The sequence below is a fragment of the Nannobrachium achirus genome (assembly GCF_963921795.1).
Source record: "Nannobrachium achirus genome assembly, chromosome: 21".
Classification (NCBI taxonomy): Eukaryota; Metazoa; Chordata; class Actinopteri; order Myctophiformes; family Myctophidae; genus Nannobrachium; species Nannobrachium achirus.
Genome location: NC_137828.1, coordinates 51,780,629 through 51,807,490, shown reverse-complemented (window position 1 = coordinate 51,807,490; position 26,862 = coordinate 51,780,629). Strand labels below are relative to the sequence as shown.

General features: G+C 42.9%; 1 protein-coding gene across 1 annotated transcript in view; it reads right to left on the bottom strand.

Moving 5' to 3' along the window:
- Positions 1 to 26,862, bottom strand: part of drosha (drosha ribonuclease III) — a 180,813-nt gene that overhangs the window by 43,485 nt on the left and 110,466 nt on the right. The window contains exons 25-26 of the mRNA XM_080751506.1: positions 22,502 to 22,546; positions 7,334 to 7,491 (exon numbers count right to left, since the gene is read on the bottom strand). Of these exons, the coding sequence (XP_080607632.1) occupies positions 7,334 to 7,491; positions 22,502 to 22,546 (203 nt within the window). The remainder of the gene's footprint in view (positions 1 to 7,333; positions 7,492 to 22,501; positions 22,547 to 26,862) is intronic.

Genomic DNA, 26,862 nt, shown 5'->3' with positions numbered 1-26,862 from the left:
GTTTATCCTTTTCACTTGTAACTCGCGAGCTCAGTAAAGTCTGTTCTTGAGAGACTTTTTGTGACTAGTCGTAGTCTCAGCGAGCCTCATTCTGTAGGATGCATAACAGCGAAACGGCACTAGCGTTAGCATGTAGCTAGCTCATCATCGTTGAGTAAAATCAACAAGGATATAAATAGTCAATTATATAACGTCTTACGTCACGCATCGATGCAGAATAGCGCACGACCGCGATGCAAGCGAATCAAAAACCACAAGTCCACAGTCACTAGACAACTACAGTACTACACGACCACACCACAGCAACTTTGCAACTTTGAGCCGCTTTGAGCGCTCTGCTCTGTGGCTCGCAGTACAGTGGCTGGCTGGGCTCATTCTGAGCGCTGCCTGCAGTTGACGTCGCATGCAAGAGAAGGGAGCGCTTGATTTGTTAAAAAATAAAACGACCCACTTCCCCTTCCACACTATTGTACTGACAAAACGGACGGAGCTGAGAACAAGAAATAAACGCTCCTCTTCTCATTTACAATTTTTAATTAAATTGTATTATATTCAGACGGCTAGCAATGCTCTCTAAAGAAATCTAGTCTCTGTGACACTTCTATGCGCTGCAGTCTGCCTCCAAAACTATTATTTTATCTGTGAGAGGCTCTGTCACTAGCAGCTCATTGGTGCATAGTCTCGCGTAGCCAGACAACTATTCCACAATCTCTGAATGCTATATAGAGTCTGGAACAGCAGCTCCCGAACGGCGAGTATCGAAAACGGGCATTAACGTTAAAAAGAATATATTTTAAAATGTCATTTCTGCTAAGCAGCAAGCTAAACATGCTTATATGATTTTTATTTATATAATGATAAATATGTGTGATGTGAGACTGAAACGGAAGTGACGTGGGGGCTTCATTTCCGCTTCATCTCGCACTCACCGTTTCTATTTCCGTCTGCCAGACTGTATGCTGGGAGCATTTGACCAAATCGCGGAGGCAACAGTCTGGCCACGCGAGACTAATTGGTGCATGAAACAGCCAACCCGGGGCTAAAATGATTGACAGACAGATCTAACCAATCTGAACGAGAGGCAGCCCGATTGGTTAGTCGCAAGTGGGCACGTAGGACCAATGACCAAAAAAGAAAGGAAAAAAAAACACTTAATAATATCATTTCACTCTCTCTTTGTTTTGTTAACTAGAGCAGGGGTCTTCAACGTTTTCAGGCCGGGGACCCCCAAAATGATGGGGAGATGGAGCAGGGACCCCCTACCACCTCGTAGGGTGGGGGGGTCGGGGCTATGACATATTTTTTATTTTAAACATGTACAAGTTACAGCGAGCAGGGTGGGCCGTACCACTACCATTTCTAAACATACTACTTATTAACTGAGAACCAATGTCAATAATATCAACAATCTGTCAAATTGCATAGTAATCATGTATTCAAGCTACTCAAAATGGATAGAATCACGCCGAATGTGAAAAAAAAAGAAAAAAAAAACATTTTTTGAAATCTTTTTCTTTAGCAATAATTTCGCGGACCCCCTGCAGTACCTCCGCGGACCCCCTAGGGGTCGCGGACCCCCTGTTGAAGACCCCTGAACTAGAGCATCTGTAAACTATATGTTTACACAGATAGCCTACTCATTCATTTAACAAAATACTAACTCAAAAGATGCATTTGTTTTTAAAATATTTTTTTTTTTCATGAAATGAAAATCACAGAAAAAAAAAAGATGGAATGAGGGATCATTCTATAATCTGGGGATCTACAGTATATGGTGATCATTTAGGAGCCTAAACTGAATTTGAATTAGAACAGGGATTGTTCTACAATCAGTACTGAATTATAAAGATTAAGGAATATTGAAGATTAATTGTGTGGAAAACCTTCTAGAATTGGTATGACATTGGAGATTTAAATTGGATTTTGGGGGCAGCGGTGGACTCAAGGTTAGTGTGCTTGTTGTTGGACGGTTCCCGGTTGGATTTCCGGCAGGAAACATCTGGGTGGGGAAGTGATTGGCCACCACTCACCCCTCCCCCAGCAATGCTGAAATGACCTTGAGCAAGGCACTGAACCCCAGACTGCTCCAGTGGAGTTGCTCAGTGGCCACCAGTATGAGGCTCACTTTACACAACAACGATCACAACAGAAAACGGCAAAGTGCCGTTGCATTGTTACTTTTTATTCTGCATTAAAACAGAGATGCATCAGTGACTGAAAACGCTGTTCTACTTCCTATGCTTTTGTTTACATCTCACCAATGCAGCGTGCCGGCTCCACGGCTCTGCAGCGTGAGGCGACGTAAGCCATGACATCATTTTGCCCATTTACATAGACACGTGAGGCGGCAAGATTTCCACTGTGAAAGGTGGTTTCACTTTGTTGCGGATTCAAACCCCGAAAACGCCATTGTCATCTAAATGGACGGAATATCTGCAGTTTTCTCTAGAAACCGTCTTCATCCAAACGGCGCCTCAGACTGTGATTTTACTGGTCAGCTCCCAGGTTTTAATGTGTGCGTGTTTATAGGGCGTGGCTGAAAATAAGCCCCCTAGTTTAACTACCTCCCTGGGTAAATAAAGGATGAAAAATGAAACAAATTATAAATAAATAAATAAATCCAACAACCGCCCCACCCGTCCTCCTCTCAACTCCTCTTCTCTAGCGTCCCCTCTCCTCTTCTCCTCATCCCTCGTTTCCTCTCCTTACCTCTGTGAGGTTGATTTGTCCTCTAACTTGGCATGAAGTGATAGGCCTGGGGCCAAGCCGGGGTCTGCCATCTCCTCATCTCCCAGCTCTTATTGCCTGACCTTCCTCATTCTCTCTCTCTCCATTATGACAGAGTGACCTACTTCGCTGTGACCTTTGATACTTCGTTTTGTGGTCCGGGGGGAGGGCTACAATTCCCGGCCTTTGAATCTCTCTGCTGGCGGCTATTTAGGTCAGTCTGCCATTTGCTTCGTTAATGAGCCAATTGAATCTGAATATATTCAATATATCCTTGGCACTTTCTTTTCCAGCAAAAGGATAATAAAAAAGGAACAAGGACATTAGCAGTGAAAGAGAAAGATGCCTTAGGATCCTTAGCAGAATATGAACAGAGCTTTGGATCAAGCCAAGCCCACCCATGCGTGCGTTTCTGTCTGTGCATCTGTAGTTCACGTATCTTGAGAATCGTCTCACCGACCGACTTCAAATTCGGCAAATGCGTCGCCGAGGACCAGAGGGAATGCAGTGCTCACCGTCTCAACCATAGATATAAAAAGCTAGATACCTCATCCGCCACTGCAGTTCATTGGAGCGACCCGTAAAAACTGGATGGCGGGAGTGCGGAAGGCACACTGCCACTTTAAATGACTACTGGCCAATCACAGCATGTCTTTTCCAGGGCTTGTCAACGAACGCACCCTGGGTTATGAAAAGACCCGCCCCCACCTGCCTCTGATTGGCCTACCTAGATCACGCTGGGCCTGCTGAACTTCTGTTTCTGTGACGCACGCGGAAGCATGTTGGGACGGCCGTATAGGCTGTTGTCTGCCGAAATGTGCGCTTACTATAATCACAGTAATCCAATAATCATATTCCATCATATTCAAGGGCTTTAGGAAAGAAATGAGACTCCAGTAACTTCAGTTTAGAGCACTGCAGGGTGGAGGAGTGTGTGTCTGTGAACCAGCTGATCCCCCGTTGACGCATCGTTAATGCATCAAATTCCAGACCAGAGTGTGGAAGGCCTGCCTGGGGGAGGTGCCAGGACAACAGCCTCTTCACAGCAGCTTCAATACCTTGTGTGCAGTGGTGGAAAGTAATAAAGTACTATTTACTTAGGTACTGTAATTAAGTACAATTTTGAGGTATATGGACTTTATTTTTCCAATTTCAAATACTTTTACTTCTACTCCACTACATCTCAGATCCAAATATTGTACTTTTACTCCACTACATCTATTTGAAAACATTAGTTACTAATTACTCTGTAGATTTGGATTATCATTATAAAACATACAAGCTCCACCACGACACATTGGGATCTTGTAGATCTGCTATTTTCTAAATATTTTTTCATCTATTTGAAAACTTGAAATGGGACAAACCTTTGTACTTCAAGTACACTTTGAATTCCAGAATGTTACTTGTAACAGAGTATTTCTACATTGCAGGATTGATACTTTTACTTAAGTAACAAATGTGAGTACATTTTCCACCACTGGTTGCTGTGCATAGTGCCAGGGCAACAGCCTCTCCACAGCTGCTTCGAGTACCTCGTGTGCACATCACTCGCTCAGTACTTTGTCATGGATAAACGCACAACGGTGGCAAGGAAGGCTAGGCAGCAGCACCTGTACCACCGCAGACAGCTGAGAAAATTCAAGGTCTCAAAAGAAGTTCCTGAAATCCTGCTGTTGGGTTAGCACTCCGAGAGCATTCTGATGGGGCCTATCAGCGTTTTGGTACAGGAATAGCTCCTCCTGGGACCAGTGAGCCATGCAGAGGGTGGCATGCTTGGCCGAGCACAACATGGGGAACTTTCCTCCCCTCCCTGCTGGACTCACACACCAGAAGGTGTCTTTTTTTAAGGATTTTAAAGGACGCACACAGACAGTCACTACATACTTTATTCCTTTTGTGTTCCTACTCCCCCACCCCCAACAACTGCAGGCTATACCACAGCTCTGAACAATGAACAAAGTGACATGTCAGCTGCAACCTTTAATTACCAGCTCACAGTTACCTTTTTTGGTCAAATCTGTTCGGCTCCCATAATACTGACATGGGTATATGAAAAAATGGGTTGTCTTATTTTTTTTGTCTTTTCTGCTCAGTACGTTCTTAGATGTTTCTTTTTTCTGTTTTTTTGTGTTAACGGTGAGGTCCTATTATGCAAATCACATATGTCAAAACACATATTGACACAAGCCCCACCAGCAACATAACTCATTCCCTGCCATAGCCTGAGTTTCCCTAGTTTTGGCTGTAGTCTCAGACCCGAGTTTCCTGAGGTTTTAATTAATAAGATTATCTTAAAAACAATCTGAAATAAAAAAAATTAAAGACAAAAAAGGTCCAAGGTTCCTAAGTACCCTAAAAAAACTGCTTCTGGTCTGGGCCGGAACCGGATACGGAAATACATTTCTGGAGGCGGGACATAACCAATTTTCAGATTCCTGTTTCCGTTTGCTTACTGTGTAAACAAAGCTACGGGTAGCTCGGGAACGGTACCTCGGATTAACATGCGTTTTTTGTTGTGTCCGGGAACGGTGAAAGGCGTGCAGACGCGTCGTACACGGTCTGTGCACCATCGTGCACGATGGACACGCACACACGCTGCGTAAAAGGTAAGAAAACACTGGCAGTCTGATACACAAGTCGATTTCAATCGTGGCAGTAAATGTCGTTAAGCATACAGTATGATACTGTACATAAGTGATGGTTTAAAAACTGATGCTACCGTGAATGAGGGTGCAAGCAAGCAATTACTGACTGCAGGCTGCCAATAAGACTTTAGAGATGTGCAGTCAGGTCTGCCAATAAGTATTCAGGGTTAATTTGCTTTAGCCGTCAGCCTCATTACTGTGTTGTACAGTGCTACCAAGCAGAATGGAGTTGAACATCCGCCATAATAAGCTGCACACAAATTTGAAAGAAAATATGTTATGTTTCAAAAATATGAGCTTAGGATTTCAGAAGCATGGCTATAGCTGCACATCACATGTACTGTAGGTGACAAGGCTGCTAAAAATACTAGATGCCTTCTTGCAACAGTAATTATTAAGCCGTCTCCTTTAAAGTTCTGGATGCAAGTTGATGTGTTTTTTTCTTTTTTTTTTAATAACATGTATGTTTAATAAAAACATAATCAGATCTTGGGATCCAAATGGGAAAGGCATGTAATGTCACTAATGTGGATCTTGGGATTTCATGAGAATTTGGGCAAGGTCAGGTTCACTCAGAACAATAAATAACATTACATATAATATTAATCTGAAAAAGAATTAGTTACATTTTTAACAAGTCTACCCAGAAGGAGCGAGTTAATTCTCCGGCATTGGTGTCAGATGCGGCGTCGCTGGTAACTGCCGACAACAGCCGTGGCAACCTGCGCTGCGTAGCCGGCAGTAGGACCGGCAGCCGCGTGGCATCATCGCCAGTAACTGGTAACTTTCAAAGTTTAGTTGAAAGCTACGGTATGGTGAGTTTATACTTCCATGAGTATGCATGCTATATTTAGTTCACAAGAATCTGTGGACCGTGTGCTCTCAATTAATGTTATAATTATTCCATGGTTGCATCTCGAACACCGCAGATGCAGGCTGTTTGAGCTGAAACACGTCCCTCACTCCCTTGGGTGAGGAAAATAATGAAATGATTGAGGTCTGCTGCCTTGTTTATCTTCTCTGTGTCTACTGCCGTTTGTAAAGTTTACTTTCTGTTTTGAGCTTAAAGCTATACTCTGGAAGTTGCTCAACTACTGGTCAGTATTGCTTTTTTCTGACGTTTTTCGCCCGGGGTCGCCACAGACCACCGGAGCGGGGCCGCAACACCGCGACCGCCTTCCTCGCCGATACGCATCTTTAGAGGGGTTTCACGTTTCTCTGCGACCAGACATTGGGGAGTAACAGGCAAGAATCCAGCACCAGCGTAAACACTGTTGCTGAGGCAAGCTACTTCCTGAAGAGACGGCAAGACGCGCTGTGATTGGCCGGTAGTGTATGAGCCGCGCTGTGATTGGCCAACGTATATACAACGTATACGGAAAGATGCAGATGACGTAATTTTGCCGCGAAATCCGGTCCCCGGCCAGGATCATAGAAAACATATTTACAGAAGGCTTTAGGGGCTGGAATTAACGGAGTGGGTGTTCTAAAACTTTAGCGATTTAATAGTTAGGACAATTTTAAGATTAGTTCTATTGGAAAAGTTACAGAGTATAGCTTTAAGTTTAGATGCTGGATATCTGCCAAGCATGTCAAGTAGGACACCTAGTAGGCAAACACAGACTTCAAGATAAAACCGATACATTAATGCACGGTTTTAACTGTGTTGAAAATGTAACACCGTGACAACCCTAATGTGCACCATCCCGGAAAGAAACAAATGAAGTAAAGTAAGTAAAGGTACACACATACACAGTACTGTACATGTATGTGCAATCATGTTTATGTGCTTACATACCAAATTTGAGGCTAGAATCAGGGCAAACACCCCACCCACCCACCCACACACACACACACACACACACACACACACACACACACACACACACACACACACACACACACACACACACACACACACACACACACACACACACACACACACACACAGAACTCACAGTGTGAGGTGGTTGAAGCCGACGGTCCTCAGCGTGAAGGCCCTGGCCAGCAGTCGGCAGTGTGTGAACAGAACACCGATGGCCTCTTCGAAGTCGGTGAGCTTCTGCAGCACCGGGGACGTCTCTATGAGCTGCCTGTCCGTCTGAGGCTCCTGGACCTGGAAGGGCAAAGCAGGTCAGTCAGTGCATAAACGACAAAGCATAAAGCAAGACCACCACAGTTCCTGTGACCACAGATGTCCAGGTAATGTGGAAGGGCATTTATTTTATTTTATTTCTTTAGAGCAGTGGTTCTCGACCTGTGGGTCAGGACCCCCAGGGGTGTCCCCACATTTTTTTGGGGGGTTACCAGATGATTAACTTAACATTGTTTTCTCTCTCAACAGTAAACAAACCAACATAACGTTTAAGTGAATAGAGGGTATCTGCACATTTCCAAAGTGACAATTTAAGGACTTTTAAGACCCTTTTAATACCTCTAAAATGACTAATTAAACATTGGCCATATTGTCAAATATTAAAGGCAAAACCTGTGAAAATAGCCGATCTACATGCTCACAACGCCTCGCAACGTGAGGGGCTCACGGAGGAGAGGACAGAAAGCGGGAGAGATGACCTATTTCACCCAGGCATTAACCCGGCACTCACCCTACAACTTGTAAATGCTGTTTGCACATGGCATGCAGCACTGAGCCCCTTGCGCTGCGAGCCGTGTTGTATAAGAGCTTCAGCTAAATTAATCAAACAAATCCGTCTCTTGCCTGAGGGCCTCTTTAGGGTGTATGTTTTCACGAGTCGACTCGAGTATAAAACAACCAAACTGACTAACAGCAGATGCAGCCTTTTGCTCATGCAGTATTAAGGAATCTAGATCTTAAAAATAAATAAAGGCAAAAAAAAAAAAAAAAAAAAAAAAAAACAAGGAGAAAAGTGCGCTCTTCAGAGCACCGATCTCTACCAGTCTAGGGGGCCTAACCTGTCAATTCCATTGTTCATTTATTCGACTAAAACTTTGGCAAATAATCTTGGTCAACCACCTTTTTTCACTGAGAAAAACGAAATAAAAACTAAGCTATGATGACTAAAACTGAGACTAAATATAGTGCCAATTTCGTCAAAAAAAGAAATAAAAAAAATGGACTAAAATGTTAGGGAGGGACAAGTGGAGAAGAGATCGAGTAGAACTAATTAAAAGTTATGTTATGTATGGTTGCGCTCTGAAAATAGCAGGTCTACAAGCTGACAACGCATCACACTGCGACACGTTGTGAGCCTGTCGATCCCCTATTTTCAGCATGCAACCAAGGGTAAAATCAGCCATTACGACACCACCAAGGCCCGCTAAAATACATTTGTCTTGACAAAATCAACTGTATATTATGATATTTAGTCGACTAAAACTAGACCAAAACTAAAACTTTTCAGGTTAATAAAATACATTTTATTCAAAAGACTATCACGAAACAAAATAAAAAAGTGCGTTTTTGGCACCCCCTATGGCAGTGTTTCTTAACCTTTTTTCTGCATGGGCACACTTTTCATGTTCCAAGAATCCATGGGCACACCAACATAATACGGGGGTGTAAATATCGTCACTGTCGGGAAGAAACCTTGTATCTCCAAGTTTCAAATGTGTACGTTTCTTCGTTTCTTCGCAAAGTAAAGCCCTGCTTCATCATACAAGGCTGTCGCACAACAGTAGTGAAAACAGCCGATCTACAAGCACACAACGCCTCGCACCGAGATCGGCTGTTTTCACTAGTTTAAATCATTTTTAAAATGATAAATACAATACTGGCTTTCAAGCAGTTTCAAGGGGCACACTTGGCCCTTCTCAGGGGCACACCAAAGATCCCCAGGCACAGTGGTTGAGAAACACTGCCCTATGGGCAGATGTGAAAGCAGACTCCAGAGATCATGTTTACAGATTTGAATGGACAAAATCTGTGGGAGTAGCAAGAGGTGTGTTTTGAAGAAAATAACAGAAAATCTTGTCAGGCCTACTGAACAAGGGGAGTCCTGATCCAAGGATTATAGGGAAATAAATTATTGTATGACCTACGGTTAAAGAGTTCTAGACCAGAACATGACCTGGCCAGTTATAGCGCCACCATGAGGCTGATTTGATTATTTCTTGGCCTACTGGGACGCAAAGTTTCCCACCAATCGGTGTGATTAGGCTTTTGCGCGCGCACACACACACGCACGCACGCACGCACACGCACACGCACACACACACACACACACACACACACACACACACACACACACGCACGCACACTGGGAAAAAAACAATCCCATCCCCCAGGCGTTTCAGCTTGATGAAGAAAAACAGAATAATAGAATGACGCACACAATTACAGTATTTACAGGTTTAAATACTGGTTGCTCCTATTACAATTTGATTAGCTAAGCCCAGGAGAGAAGACTTAATGAATTGTTCTAGTCTAGAATCAACATACGGTGTCGGTGCTTTGTGGTTTATAATGTGAGCAGTAGGGTGTTAGTTCAGAGATAGATGGTGTGTCTGTGGGTTGTGGTTTATAAGGTGAGTGTAAGGGGCACTTAGTTCAGAGGCAGAGGAATCAAATATTATAGTTGTGTCTTTATGGTAGTGGTTCATAAAGTGAGGGTAGGGTCAGAGGTCAGATGGAACCAGAAAACCAGAAACATGTTGCCCATGGGCTCTGAAAACAATTGGTAACAGTGGGTAAACCACCGCTCAGTTCACACGGGTGTGATTTTTTTTTCCAACTTTGACTCTCTCTGGTGGGAGTCGACTTGTGTAATGAAGTCGACTTTTTTGTTAATGCCCTAACAAAAACCTTTGAGGTAGTTTAAAATAGCCAATAGAATAGAAACCTTGGAGGTAGTTACTGTACATTAAATAAACTAGAAGCTCGGCCGTCTAGTCGGCGACCTGGCCAACTCGGGAACGATGTAAATAGAGAATGAATGCCCCGCCCTTTAATGCAATCTCCATTATACCTGTTGTCATAGGACCCGTGTTGACCATCTGTTTGACTGTGTCCATGTATGCCCATATATGGAGATATCTGTCTGACTGCGTCCAAGTTATGCCCATATATGGAGATCTCTGTATCTGCCTGACAGTCGGCCGAGCGTCTAGTCGAGGACCGGCCTACTCGGGAACGATGTAAATAGGGAATGAATGCCCCGCCCTTTAAAGGAGTAGTTCACCCCCAAAATGACTTTTTTTCTATTGATTAGTCACGCCATGGAGAGTAGAGTTCAATAATATTTTTTGTTTTTTGTCGCATTCCTAAGACAAAAATGTGATAACAATAAATTTACCCCCATTCATTCCGGATGGTGACCCGTTTCAAAACGGGTCACCATCCGGAATCAATGGGAGTAAATTTACTCGAATCAAATTTTTGTCTTAGGAATGCGACTAAAACCAAAAAATATTATTGAACTCTACTCTCCATGGCGTGACTAATCAATAGAAAAAAAGTCATTTTGGGGGTGAACTACTCCTTTAATACAAACTCATAACCTGTTTTGACCATCTGTTTGCCTGTGTCCATTTATGCCCATATATGTAGATATCTGTATCTGTCTGCCTGCGTCCATTTAAGCCCATATGGGGATCTCTGCAGACACAGTGCCGGTTCTGGAAAACACTAATGTCAGACATTAGCTCCGCATACGGAGATTCCGGACCTTTCGCGCTGGTTCCGGATAACCGCATATCAGGTCAGGTCGAGGCCGGGCACTGCACTCCCTGCTGCGGCGGGGAACGCGTGTGCCGAATTCTGTGTAATGCAAACCCCATTATACCTGTTGTCATAGGACCCATTTTGACCATCTGTTTGCCTGAGTCCATTTATACCCATATATGGAGATATCAGTATCTGTCTGTCTGCGTACATTTTATGCCCATATATGGAGATCTCTGCAGACACAGTGCAGATTCCGGAAGACCCTTATGTCAGACAACAGCTCTGCATACGGAGAATCCAAACCTTTTGCGCTGGGTTCCGAAAAATCGCATATCGGGTCGGGTCGAGGCAGGGCACTGCACTACCTGCTGCGGCAGGGAACACGCGCGCTGAATTTGAAGCTGGTGGGACGAACGGTTCTCAAGATACGCGGATTACATACATACACATACATATATATACATACATACATACACACTCACAGAGGATTTTTTGTTGACTCATGTGGCGTATGTGATGTCAGAGCCTTTTATGAAGTGATGTCACAATGAGTCAGCGCTTGCTCCGGAACGGCCCGATGTCAGTCATCTCCGCATACGGAGATTCCAAACCTTTCGTGCCGGATCCGAAAAACTGTGTATCGGGTCGGGTCGAGGCCTAGCTAAGAACGTAGGCAAAGGTCTGAGCTATCTGCGTGCGAAATTTGGAGTCTGTAGCACCAACCATGTGCTGTCAGGGCTCTTTCATGCGATTCAGGCCAATTCGGATTCGCGTCCATTGACTTCAATTAGTAGTCAGGACTCCGCATATGGAGATTCCGAACCTTTCGCGTTGGTTCCGGAAAACCGCATATCTGGTCCGGTCGAGGCCTAGCTAAGAACGTAGGCAAAGGTCTGAGCTATCTGCGTGCGAAATTTGGAGTCTGTAGAACCAACCATGTGCTGTCAGGGCTCTTTCGTGCAATTCGGCCTCGGCTTCAATTAGTAGTACGATAACCATTTAACTGTTAACCTACAGTAACTTTTGAACCCTAAAGTGATGCCTGCAAACAGCTCCTATGTTGCAAAGCTGAAAAAAAAAAAAAACATATATTGAATTTCATGTTAAAAACACACAATTCTCACAGAATAACAGCAAAAATGTTTAGCAAATTATGATCTGAAAAGGTGATGATTGAGGCAATTACAGACCATGCACAATGAACACATGCAGTGTGACATTTCTGGCCAGTACATAAAGCACCGAGACAGAGGGGTGCTACTTAATGAATGCCTGCTGGTTGAGAGCTCAATTTGTAGTGTGAATATCAAAGAAAATGAAAAATGTGGTCCTGCAATAAAGCATTATACTTTAAAATAAATACCAAAATGTCATTACTTCAAAACAACAAATCACAAATCAAATTTCATAAACACGTCATCAAAACCAACCTCAAAATACATTCACTTTAAGTGAAGTGTGTGTGTGTGTGTGTGTGTGTGTGTGTGTGTGTGTGTGTGTGTGTGTGTGCGTGCGTGCGTGCGTGCGTGCGTGCGTGTGTGTGTGTGAGAGAGAGTTGAATTAACCCATTTAGTGCCCCAGACATGAACAGGTTAAAAGTCCAAGCTGCCGTTCGCCTGCTCCGTCCGCGGCCAGTCTCTTATTTTGAAGGCCGGAAGTAGATCGCGCTCACAATTCCTTACTTGACGATGTTTCCTTACTTGACGGAAGTCTTGCCGTCCAAAGCGTAAACAGTAATGGCGGATCGATGCCTTTTAGCTTGTACTATTTTAGCGAGAATCCAATGCCATCCTTGGCATCAAAAGCGTTTTTTGGAGAAAATGGACATCAAAGATGCGAAAGACCGTTGGCTTCCATGTTAAGGGATCACTATTGTGTGCACGTGGATGCGCGATGATGATGAATCGGCGAGTCCAAGCGTGCCAGCACTTTCCAACGGACGGTACGGTAAGCTTGCCAGCTTTACTGTATATACAGTATATTTCGCTAGTATTCGCGGGATCGGCACTATAAATACTCAAGTATATTTCGCGAGTATACTCGGGATCGGCTACAAATGAGTTAAGAGTCACCTTATGGATCCAATAAATTCTTCAGGACTCATCTAATTGGTCTCTTTCTGCTATGACTACATGACCAAGACATCTTTCCTGCAGAAACCAGAAAACACCCCACAGCCAATGTATTTTTGAATTCAACATTTTAATTGGAGTGCTGATGGTGAAGTCAGGAACATTGCAGTGTGTCAGGAACATTGCATATATTGTAGAAAGAAAGAAAGAAAGAAAGAAAGAAAGAAAGAAAGAAAGAATAAGGATACTGTGTACGCTGTAGGAGCAGTGTCCAATGCAAAAATCGGCCTGATGGTGGCACTAGAAGAGAGGCATGTGAAAAATGAGGGGCGGAGGTTGTGATTTGCCATTCAAGGAGTGTGTGTGTGCAAAGTTTGGCATCGATAGGGCCATTGGTGGCAGAGATAAGAGTAGGGCCAAAAGTGTGACGTGACGTGACAGAGACGGACTGACTGACGGACTGACACCCAGTGGAGCTTTTCATAGTAACTTGCGACCTGACAGTCGCAATCAAGTGCACGTCACACTTTCTTGATTCACATTCTTCTGACAAATGACTGTGGAGAGCCTGGGCCGGGGGCTGTGATCATGTGAAGTTGGCTAAACAAAAAGACATACTTGGCACGTGTCAAAACAAAAAAGACCAGAGGTGGTCGGTTGTTCACTTACGCTGAACATCGGCAAGCAACGCAATTATCCACGCAATGCCTGACATTTCTTGTCCGCCTCGGCTCTCCTTACGACTGCTGCTCTTCCTTTCACCACACTCTCAGCACTCTGCTTCGGGCAGGTGTGCGGGAAAAAATGAAAAGAAAAAAACACCTTGTAACCCTCGAGGCAGTGCTCTCAGGCATGATGCAAAGCTTATGATTCCCATACGTGAGCTCATACGGGATCGCTTCCTCATCAATTAGCACGAGTAGTAATTTGAAAATGTAATCCTTCGCATCGATGCTGTTAGAATGACGTCAAACAGTGGCAAATTAAATTTGCATACATTTATTTTTAAACTGCATTTGTTTAGTATATTTTTATGTGGACCACAGGAAGACTAACTGGTTGCTATGGCACCAGCTAATGGTGATCTGCCGTTGACAATCCTCACCGTCATTGAAAGGGTTAAAACCATGGTGCCGTTGACGGTGAGGACTGTCAATCTTACTGTATTTACTGTAAAAGTATAATTACTTACAGTACACCGCTCCGCTCCCGCCCGCATCGGTAATGTCCGCGATTTGTTTACAACGCACGTTGTGCGTGCACGCGAAGTGAAGGTCCGCCATAGTAAATCCATTGAGAGGCCCATAAAGAGACTTCATTTATTCAAAAAGAGACATTTTGAGCCAAAGAGTGGGCTGATTCCTGTACAAAGTTCACTCAGCTGGGCGCAGCCATGTTTCTCTTCTGGATCCACACTGTCATGTGACTAGATGACGTAATCGTTGCCGTCAAGTGATAATCCAAAAACACAACAACAACCCCCTTCCGGCCCTTCAAAATAATAGCGGTGGCCTACGGAGGAAACGGCGCGGCACCAAGGCACCAAGCAAACTTCAGATTAACTCATTGCATGCCAGGCCCGATAGTCCCGAGATTATTTCAATGTCTTTCCCCGCCAGGCCCGATAATCCCAAAAAAAAAGAAAAAAGAAAAAAAAAAATGTTTTCCCAAACATTCTTTTTTTCAAAAAAATGTTTGGACCCCAAAAAATGTAGTAGGCATGATAGCAATCGCGAAATTGCATGTTTAACCCCCATAGCAACCCCATCTTTCAAACATGGCAGCCATCTTTGTTTACATTTTAGGAAAACATAATGGCTGCTATCTCATGAATCCATTCGGATTTTTTTGTTTGAAAGCTGTGAGCAATGTGGACACACGTGGTGCATTATCTAGGCATGGGTGTGCATGATCCGTGCACTATGAATTACATGGAAGTCTATGGAGACAGGGGCAGGGGAGAGTACGAAGGTATTGTTAAATGGCGGGAATGTGTTAAAAGGCAGTAATTGTGTTAAAAAAAAAAAAAAAAAAAAAAAAAGGACTGGCAAAAGATTTTTGCCGTCCCGGGAAAAAGGTAGATTCACACACTGTTGCAAAAATGCAGAAATGAAGGAAAACACTGAGCAAGGGGACACTGAGGGGCCTTTTCCACCGGCAAAGAACCGGTTCGGGTTCTTTCTCCCGCCTATGGGATGACAACTTTCTTGGAACTGTGGTTCGTTCTTGCGAACCGGCCGCGAACCAGCTTTTACGGTTCGGAACAAACTCAGTTCTCGGTGGAAAAGCTCACCTCTGGTTCATCCCATAGGCGGGAGAAAGAACCAGAACCGGTTCTTTGCCGGTGGAAAAGGCCCCCAAGAGGAACCCTGGGTGTGCACATTGTGTTGTATGGAGGTTTGGTGACTGGCAGTACAGAGGGAAGTGGGAGACCAAAGGTTTCTCCATCCCTCCCTCCACCCAACCCAACCCATGATCACAGCAGCTGCTCTCCACTGTACAGCTAAAGAAATGTGGGTGGTGGGTGGTAGGGGTGGAGAGGTTGAGACAAATACCCAGGGGGCAAAGGAAGGTGTGCTGCATTTCCCCCGACATAAAAGGTTGTCCACCAGAAATATTATCTATGACCCAGTAGGATCACAACCTATATGGACAACCCGGTCAATTTGTACGGCAAAGTTCCAATATGGCCGCCTCAATATTAGCCCCTATTAGTTTTAATGGGGGGTGAATAGGGAACATTTTTAAACTGAGGGATATTTCCACGAAACTTCACAGGTTGATCAATGGTATACATATGAAAATTTTTTGTATTGCATTTTTTGTATTTCCATGAAATCCAATATGGCCGCCACAATATGGCCGCCATAATGTAAGGACCCAGAAAATAGGTTTTGCCTCTAACTTCTGAACCAGATGAGCTAGAAACGCAAACTTGGTGTCTATTTCATGGTGTCTGACCATGAGAGACTCAATGGAATAGCTAATTTTATTATTGGGTGTGTCTGGACCTTTATTGTGCATATTTGCAAGATGGTGGACTCCCAAAATAGAGCTTTAACATAATTTCTACCATGATTGTTGACTGCTTTTGCAAATACAAGCAATATGAATCCATTTGCTAAGATTTATGGCACAGAAGGGACTTATACCTGTATTATTCTTGAGTTTGCATGTTGTCAAAATGGCTGTAAACGAGATATTATATTTCCTGTCCGATTCTACTGTATGTAGTTGTAGCAATGACTTCAGATAAAATCAGAGACCAAAACAATGTATCTTAGAAATTATTTTTTTATTTAAAAAATTAATAAAAATGAGAGAGATTATCTCAATGAAATGAATGCAACTGCCTTTTTGGGTCTTTCACACATAGACATGCACATGCTTTCCAACAACTTCAGCTTCAGGGAAATTATAATGAACACATGATTAAAACAGGCTGCATTATAATGCAAATAATTGCTAGTCACTATCACTGTCATGTGTACCTATCCTGCTGCATCTTGTCTCCAGTCCTTGGCAACGACACCCCAAGTAGCATGCAATTCCCTTCTTCACACATGAACAGTTTTTCTGGCAGCCTTTGATACAGCTACATGATATTGCCTTGTCCATTGATATAGGCCAGGCTGGCTCTGTAGATGGACAGGGGTTTGCCTTCCCATGGCGGCAGCATGATATAGGCATCTATATCATGCTGCCACCCACCTCCTAGACCTTCCAGAGCTGTGGGTGAGAACAGAGCAGGATGCATATCTTCCTATCCATCACATGGTCTCAGCCCTTGGACTCGCACAGTGTCGTGCCCTGCCCTTTATTCACAGCCTGAGTGGCAGAGATACCACCAGCTATCCCTTTTTCACTGGAAAGAAGGCATGGTTCAAGACCAGCATGGGTCTTGATCTCCTTGCACTTCAGGAGTTTGGTGAAAATTCCTCTTATTCCCTCTCAGAGGATGTCAAGAATCAGGCTAGAGACCTCACGATAGCTGTATATGCATCAAAAGCTGACCATTCGGAGGACTTTGACCTGGCAAAGCTGAGAGTGTACAAGTTCCTAAATAACCGATCAACCCTGTTGAAGCTGCTGCCACCTACAGAAAATGCCTTTGGCCTGCACCTGAAAAGAGCTGCTCTTGCAGCCATAATAGATAAAACTGCACACATCGCGAAGCCAGACATCCCTTGCTTCACTGAATATGGATGGTCTCTCAGTGATGGGAAGGCAGTCCCCTGTACATCTACAGAGCCAGCTTGGCCTATATCAATGGACAAAGCAATATCTTGTAGCTGTATAAAAGGCTGCCAGAAAAACTGTTCATGTGCCATCCATCCATCCATCCATCCATCCATCTTCAACCGCTTATCCGGAATCGGGTCGCGGGGGTAACAGTTCCAACTGAGACTTCCAGATTTCCTTATCCTGCGCAACTTCCTCCACTCCCTCTGGGAGTATACTGAGGCGTTCCCAGGCCAGTCTGGATATATATAATCCTTCCATCTGGTCTTAGGTCTGCCACGGGGTCTCCTCCCAGTGGGACGTGCATCGAGGACCTTCCTAGGAAGGCGCTCGGGGGGCATCCGTACTAGATGCCCGAACCACCTAAGCTGACTCCTTTCCAAGTGAAGGAGCAGCGGTTCTACTCCAAGTCTCTCTCGGGTGATTGAACTTCATGTGCGAAGAAGGGAATTCCATGCTACTTGGGGTGTCGTTGCCAAGGACTGGAGAGAAGATGCAGCAGGATAGGTACACATGACAGTGATAGTGACTAGCAATTATTTGCATTATAATGCAGCCTGTTTTAATAATGTGTTCATTATAATTTCCCTGAAGATGAAGTTGTTGGAAAGCATGTGCATGTCTATGTGTGAAAGACCCAAAAAGGCAGTTGCATTCATTTCATTGAGATAATCTCTCTCTTTTTTTAATAATTTTTTTAATAAAAAAATAATTTCTAAGATACATTGTTTTGGTCTCTAATGTTATCTGAAGTCATTGCTACAACTACATACAGTAGAATCGGACAGGAAATATAATATCTCGTTTACAGCCATTTTGACAACATGCAAACTCAAGAATAATACAGGTATAAGTCCCTTCTGTGCCATAAATCTTAGCAAATGGATTCATATTGCTTGTATTTGCAAAAGCAGTCAACAATCATGGTAGAAATTATGTTAAAGCTCTATTTTGGGAATCCACCATCTTGCAAATATGCACAATAAAGGTCCAGACACACCCAATAATAAAATTAGCTATTCCATTGAGTCTCCCATGGTCAGACACCATGAAATAGACACCAAGTTTGCGTTTCTAGCTCATCTGGTTCAGAAGTTAGAGGCACAACCTATTTTCTGGGTCCTTACATTATGGCGGCCATATTGTGGCGGCCATATTGGATTTCATGGAAACTTGCAATACAAAAAAATTTTCATATGTATACCATTGATCAACCTGTGAAGGTTCGTGGAAATATCCCTCAGTTTAGAATTTTTCCCTATTCACCCCCCATTAAAACTAATAGGGGCTAATATTGAGGCGGCCATATTGGAACTTTGCCGTACAAATTGACCGGGTTGTCCATATAGGTTGTGATCCTACTGGGTCATAGATAATATTTCTGGTGGACAACCTTTTATGTCGGGGCAAATGCAGGTTTCCTAAAAAAAGGCTGGTTTGCCCCCTGGGTAAAATATGTTTTTATTATGCCTAACATTCTCACTTACTCCGCCAAGGGTGAAATTATGAATTGAATCGCTGAGCAGACGTAGTTATACATAAGATTTTGCCCTAAAATCATGCAAATCGCTACACAATATGTGTACACTCATGTCATCAACATGGATCTGTTCCATATAGCGCCACCATCAGGCCGATTTTTGAAGCACATTTTTTGGACACTGCTCCTACACATTTTGCCCTAAAATCACGCTGCCACCTTACGGTAGCTTATCTCCCGATTAGGGAGTCTTACTGGTACATAATGTTGTACTTCACTTACTACTATTGCTCTTGTACGGACTATCTGAATGAATGAATAGATAGATGAATAAATACATTTGTAAATAACTTAAAGGTGATACACCATGCATTTAAAAAGTATTTATGTCATATTGTTTATGTCCCAAAAACGTTTTTCAAAAGGTTTGAGGCTAAATTACCACTCCTGAATAGAGAGACTCTCTCATTTTTTAATGGCTCTCAGAGCATTTCAGCTGCAGTACCACCTTTGGCCTGAACTGCGCCACCCCCCCCAAAATCCTTTTGAAAAAAGATTTTTTTTTTTTAAATCTTTTTTTTTTTTTGTGATGACGTCACAATCGGCAGCAAATCTGGACAGCCTGTTTTGAGAACCCGTGGGATACTTTTAACCTTCGCCTTCTCAAAACCAGAGAAAGACACAACGGTCAGAAATGGGACTTTGTGAGGATAGAAGGTGCTAGTGGGACCCCAAAAAAAGGTTTTAAAATAGGAAAAGTGAAATTTCATGGTGTATCACCTTTTAAACAAATCTACCGATTTAACCCTTTAAGACAGGGGTGGACAATTATTTGTTCCATGGGGCCACATGAACAAGAGAAAATATTGTGGAAGGCCGGGCCAAAAGGCAGTGCTCCCCGCAAGATGTGCTCCGTGCAAACTAAACACACAGCTTTACCTCCGACTTCAGTAAATTAATACTTAGCAGTCCAATTTTTGTTGAAAACTCTGCATCGACTTTTCTTTTTTTAGCCACTTTTTGATGGGTAAGGTAAGGCAGGTCGTCTTGACCAGTCTGACCACCTGCTTGTTATTGAGAAGACATCCAATGATCACGCACACGTGCTGAAGTACGCATTGCGTCCATATGTAGGTGAATAAAAAAGTTCAAAATAAAAAAAAATGGAGAATTTGCCATTAACCCTATAAGGGCCGGTCAATTATACTTGAACCGCTTTAACAATTATTTTATGCTTTAGCAATTGAAACAATAGCAGATATACAAGCTCACAGCACGGCACCGAGTGCCAATCTACACACATTTTTGGACAGTACTCCCACAGATTTTGTCCAAGAAACACGCAAATCGTTACACAGTATCTCTACAGTCATGTGATCAACATGGATCTGTCCGATGTTCCATATTTCATCCCGATTGGCTAAGTTTGCACATTCCCACTAGGCAGAGGAAGAAATGCCACTTCAAATGTTTCAAATCAGCCACATGGTAGCGCTATAACAGGCAGAGTTTTTACCTATATAACTCCAACGATCAGACTGTAAAACTGTGTATGCGCACTCCCTAGAAGCCAAGGAAAAACCATTGCCCTGCATTTTTCACATCTGCCTTTTCTAGCTCCACCATGATGCAGATTTGTGCAAATCTGTGGCTCTGGACAATCAGATCTCATATATGCCTATGGGCGGATCGGGTTTGTTTATGGTTATGTCTGAGTCAGAGTGAAGTGGCCGTGGTCCGCCCTACGGCCTGCCCTCCCATTAGCCATTTTAAATAGGACTTTGTCATTTCCCATGATTTGTTCATGTCTGGAAAGCTGCATCAGATACATTGTCAAGGTTTTAAAGATTTTCTAGAACGTGTGGGAACCCTGGATACATGTTTATTCCAAACTCCTCCTGACACTGTTGCACACCAGCAAGCACAGAGCCACAATGGCTGCCCCTGGAGACCTCAAGCATTTGGGAGATTGGAAAAATAAATACACAGAGTAAACAAATGAACACACACACACACACACACACACACACACACACACACACACACACACACACACACACACACACACACACACACACACACACACACACACACACACACACACACACACACACACACACACACACACACACACACAAACAGGCGTGGGCCAACAACTGAGATGTAAAAATTGTTTGAAGGCATGCCGACAACAGATGTCCAAATATATGCCACAAAGACATCAGAGGATCCACCATACCCCATGTAATTTGGGCACTGTAATCCTGTTTCATAATGTAATATTGACATTACTTAACCCTGCAAGGCCCAGCGTTGCTTTTTGAAAACATTTTTTAAATCATTTTAAAAAAAATGTTATAATTAGTTTTCCTGTTCTTTTTTCACATTAACATCACCATTAAATCATATTGTTTAGTATTACAATGCCATTGGCCACGATATTTGCATATAAATACCCCCCACATAGGCTGACATTAACAAGTCCCAGAGAAGTTGAAATTCCAGCGTCTGGACGAACAACATCTCACTTTTTAACTGAAGCTATTCCTCACTAAAACATAAGTAAAATGCCTGTAATATTTTTTTTTCGTGATCATTAGAATGTCTAGAACATGTGCATATGTTAATATTGTGAAACATATCCCCAATATGCAAATTAGAGCAAGATTTATGATGTATGGCTATAAAACCTTACAAAAACATTATTAATTTTTTAACATTACATTTTCCTGTGATTAGGACTGCTACAACACCATCTGATTTCTTTTAAAAAATTTTGGCCAGTAGAAATTAATTCGGGCCTTGCAGGGTTAAAGGACAACTTTGTTTTTTTTTACAACAAGGGTTCATATTTTAGATTGTAATTAGAGAAAAGAAAACATTTGTGTCAACATGTTTTCATTTACTTCTTTCTATCGTTTAGCGATTTTAATTACTTTGATTTCAGTGGTTGGGGCTTGCGTGCAAGTGGCTAAATATGTATTTTTAGATACAATAAGCCCATTCCCAAGATGCACCACAATCTTTCATGGGCAGATGTGACTTATGGGGGCTAGTAGAAATTGCCAGCCTATTGTGTCTAAAAAGCACATTTAGGCACTTCCACATTCATGCCCTGATGCACTGAAATCAAAGTCATTAAAATCGCTAAAACAGCCTTCCTCACCAGCCGGTTAGGGCTTATTGTGTCCGTATAGCCAGCAGGCAATCGCAAAGAAGAGGCCACTGGCCATTTACAGACTGATAGACCATCTGCAGCATCCTATTTCACACGCAAAAGGAGCCTCAGCGAGAACAGCCTGCTCTGACCCTTATTGTAGAGGGCAGCAGTGTGTGTGTGTGTGTGTGTGTGTGTGTGTGTGTGTGTGTGTGTGTGTGTGTGTGTGTGTGTGTGTTCAAGTAACAGTTTTGAATCTTCATAATCTGATAATCAAAATACAGTGTATGCTGGAGGGGGGATTACTGTGCTGCTTTTTTGTTCTCTGCTGCCTCTATTGGTGGACACTGGTTGTGCTGTGGGCCTCACAATAAAACTGTGAAAAACAGTTGTCCATAATCACGTGCAAATAACTGTAGGCTTACGCAATTTTACTGGCATTTTTTTTCTCATCTTTTTTTTCCGCCCCCTTCCCCCCCAGCTGAAATAATTAAACAGCTGCAATAATTATAGGACATAAGTCACACTCACCTGTAGGGGATGAGGGGGGTAGTTGAGCCAAACTTCACGCAGATCCTGTGGGGGGAGGGGGGGAGAGAGAGAGAGCGAGAGAGAGAGAGAGAGAGAGAGAGAGAGAGAGAGAGAGAGAAGAAGGGAAAGATTTTGGGGAGGGCGCAAAGAGAAAATGAGACATAGTTAAGAGTGATATGATTCTATTAGACACAGAATGCAGAATGAATCGTTTCATAACGTGCTATAGGAGGTGTGCCATCTCTGGTGGGATGCAGGAGGTTGGATGGTGCTTGGCAACAGGTGGTGGTGGGAGAGGGTTTTCCTTTCAGGGCTAGACCACACGTGCCCAGAGAAACCCATGCACGGGTATTTTCATTTGCCCTTGGGTGTCCACATGCAAACACGTTTTTGGGCGATGTAAACGAATAGGTTCAATAAACTTTAGTTACTAGTTACTTTGCAAATTATAATATTATAAAACATACATTAACCACCTCTTAAGCCCTATTTTATACTTAAGACTTCACCACTTTTCAACCTATCTTCATATTATAGGTCCTCACTAATGTTCATAATAAAATAGCGCAATTTTTTTCTACTCGGTCCAAGTCTCCTAGGAGAGCTGTGGGAAGTTCAGAATCCATCGTCTTGTGACATCATCATTTCCCCCCCCCCCAAAAATGAATCAATATTTTTGAAAATAATATTTAGATTTTTCTTATCGCGAGAACAATGGCTTCCACTTTAACATTGCAACTTTTCAGGAATAGAAAGCCTGCAGTTTCTATTAGCTTGGATTCCCAATCGATGATGTCACAAGACAATGGGTTTCTGACCTGTCCACAGCCCTCCTCTGAGAAAAAAAAAAAAAAAAAAAAAAAGCTATTTTTTAGTGAGGACCAATTATATGAAGATAGGTTGAAAAGTGGTGAAGTCCTCCTTTAAGTTGTTTGAAAATAGCCGATCTACATACAAGCTTTTTTTCCACATTTTTATGCCAATACTTTTTTCAAGTATATTTTGAATTCCGGACTTTTACTAACAGAGTACTTCTTCATTGCAGAATTGATACGTTTACCTAAGTACAACCATTGAGTACTTTGTCCACTTTTCTTGATGGAACGTCATTGCACCACTGCCATGATTTTTGATTAATAGCATATGATAGAAAGGGAGTTACATCAAATATCATACAGGAAAATAAACTAGAGAGTTCACAGAATAAGCATAATTTTCAATTAGAGCAATCACTTGAGAAATGATCATATTGACCTTGGGTCGGGGAACTAACGCATGGAGGAGACTATCATATATGTTGGTATCATACTTTAGCCTATAGCTTTTTATTATCTTGAAATACATGATTATTTGACAGACAACACTATAGCCTACATGTACTGACCATAGGGAATCTAATGCTATTGCAATCAGGGTTCTACATTTCTTTCTATACAGGGCCGTGTAGAAGCGTAGATGTTTCAAAAACGAAGGTGGACAATCCCTGTAGATTTTCCTCCCCGGCGTAGTGTGGTCTAGGCCTTACTATGCGGTACGATCACTTCTGGGTAGTCTGCATGAACACATGTACTTTACTGGAAAAAACGACCCCCCCACCCCCTACTGGTTAATTAGGAGGTGGGGGTGCGGTAGAACACTCAGACTAATGGGTCGGCTTGCTTTTGACTGTACAACCGCGGTCACACAACATGAGACCACACCACCATCCTACTCTGTACATATAGTCTTTCATTGTGATGATATTGAATGTTTATGAATTGAATACCAAGGACCCCAAACGGAAACAAGACCGCAAGGGCTTTTTTGGTGTGTTCCTTTTAGACTGGGTGTTTGACTGTACTTGTACCGTACTACTTTTTTCTTTGTTTGTTTTGACTGTGCTTGTGCTGTTCTACACGTGCCAGATAGCAAGGCACAGTGTTCTATGTGCGTACACGTGTGCTATGCCTTGGCTGTCTCACATTCAAGTTAAATAATAAGAGAGCGTGAGAGACGGAGACTGAGTGTAGCTGTCCCAGCAATGGGGGGGGGGGCTAGGAGATTATTATATTTTATTGGTTTATTTAACTTTACACGTGTACATGTCTGTTTGGTAGACATATAGTGTGATTTGGTGCCATCTGAGGTTCAGGTAGTGTCATCTTATGGCACAGGTAGGCCTGGAAGTCACATGACACCAATCAGCAGTGTATATAGAGGCCACCTGCTGAGGTTCTGGAGAAGATGAGTAGAGATCACACTTGAGTTGTGAAGAGGGAAGGGGCTCTTTGTGTGGAATCTCTTAGATAAAGACGGGCCAACAAGGGTCTCTTTAAAATACATAAGATAAAAAGAACGTAATTGTTAACTCTCCTAAATACACGGTACAGAAGGCGCACACGGTACGTCACTTCTTATTTTTTGGGTTTCATTGTTTGTGATGTTTTATTGGTTTGTATAATCTATTGCATTGTCTTTTATTGTTTTGCATAATTAATTGACTATTGCATTGTTACTGTTTGTGATTCATTGTCTAAAATATGTATATTTGTGGGGCGCCCGCTGGCCTGGTGGTCAAGGCGCATACCACATACTAGGCTATGATGCCTGCTGGCGTCGCCGGTTCGATTCCCGATCCAGACGAACTTTGCCACATGTCATTCCCCATCTCTCCCCATTTCCTGTCAGTCTACTGTCCTATCAATAAAGGCATAAAAAGCCCCAAAACAAATCTAAAAAAAAAAAAAAAAAAGAAAATGTATATTTGTATGCTTTGCAGTTTATTACGGTGTTTCATCTTGGGAACAAAATAAATGGTCCTCGAGAACATCAGTCGGAGCGTAGTCCTTCTCTGTGCCTTAAAGAAGCGTTTGGGAGCAGTTATACTGAGAAAGAAAGACAGAGAGAGAAAGAACAACTGCATGAAATCATAGAAAAAATGAGAGAGGGAGGGACTGAAGGAGGAAGAGTGCACGAGTGCAACAGCCTACAAATGAAATGTGTAATTGCAAGCCAAACTCTCCACCCACATCCCATACACACTGAGGACAGCAGCGAATGATTCAATTATATCCATTCTATAGAGCAGACAACAGGTTTAAATGATTAAGCTATAACTGTGTGTCTCTCTCTCTCCCTCCCTCTCCCTCCCTCCCTCCCTCCCTCTCCCTCTCTCTCTCTCTCTCTCTCCTTCTCTCTCTCTCTCTCAGGTGGTATAATTAGTAATACAGAGTGCACATCATCATCAGAGGTGACTGCTGAATGTTGAGCTGTCATGTTACAAACAAAACACACAAGAAACTACGTAAGACAGACACTGTTTTATTAAGTTGTTATATGGAGGGAGTTATCAGCCAGCCCTGCATTTAACCCGCGTGGGCACGTAAAGCTAGCACCGAGAAACCGAGATGAGGTGGATTTGCGATCGCTGTACAGTTTTTGAACTTGAAAGATTCCATCTAATGACTGTACTCTCAATGGCGACAGTTGTTAAAATTCTATATGAATTTGAGCCACAAAAGATCCTACAGCGGGGTTGGTATAGGGAGAGTAATATGTCTGGAAAATAGATAAAATATACAGCCTACAGGGAGCAATACGGAGGCTCAATACAAAATGTGAAGCAACGGTACATTCCACAGCCAAACGTATAGAGATGCTTTAATGCGTGTCAAGGACACCCTCATTCGTGATGCTTGCAGTGTGTCAGGGCGTATAGATGTTGTACAGACTGGAGATTGGAACATCATTTTCTATGGTTAAAAAGGTTAGCCTCTCATGTTATTGTATTAGCTCATTATCACACACACACACACACACACACACACACACACACACACACACACACACACACACACACACACACACACACACACACACACACACACACACACACACACACACACACACACACACACACACACACACACACACACACACACACACGGCACCGTCCTCTGACGAGGTCCAGAGCTCCCTGACAAATTGGTCACTAGCCCCGGGGGGCTGCCAATCAATCCATCAAATCGAGTAGCGCTGCATAAGAAATCAACACAAGCGATAAGGGCCTACTGATCAATAGCGATGGTGGGGAATACAGTACATTGTGGATATTCAGCTGTCAACCCTCCGCAAAATCTATGCCATTTGATTGTTTGGGGGGAATAAACGGTTAGAAATGATGTGGTTATGATTATGTGGAAAGGGCCTTTCTGTGTGGATACATATTTTGAGATGGGGGTCTGCAACCAAATACACACATACATACATTTGTAGATCTTTGACATGAAAAGGTTTGAGCACCACTCATATAGTGACCTACTTTTTTTTCAGAAAACTGTTAGGATTTGATTTGGATTTTTAGAATCGACCTCAAGTCTTAA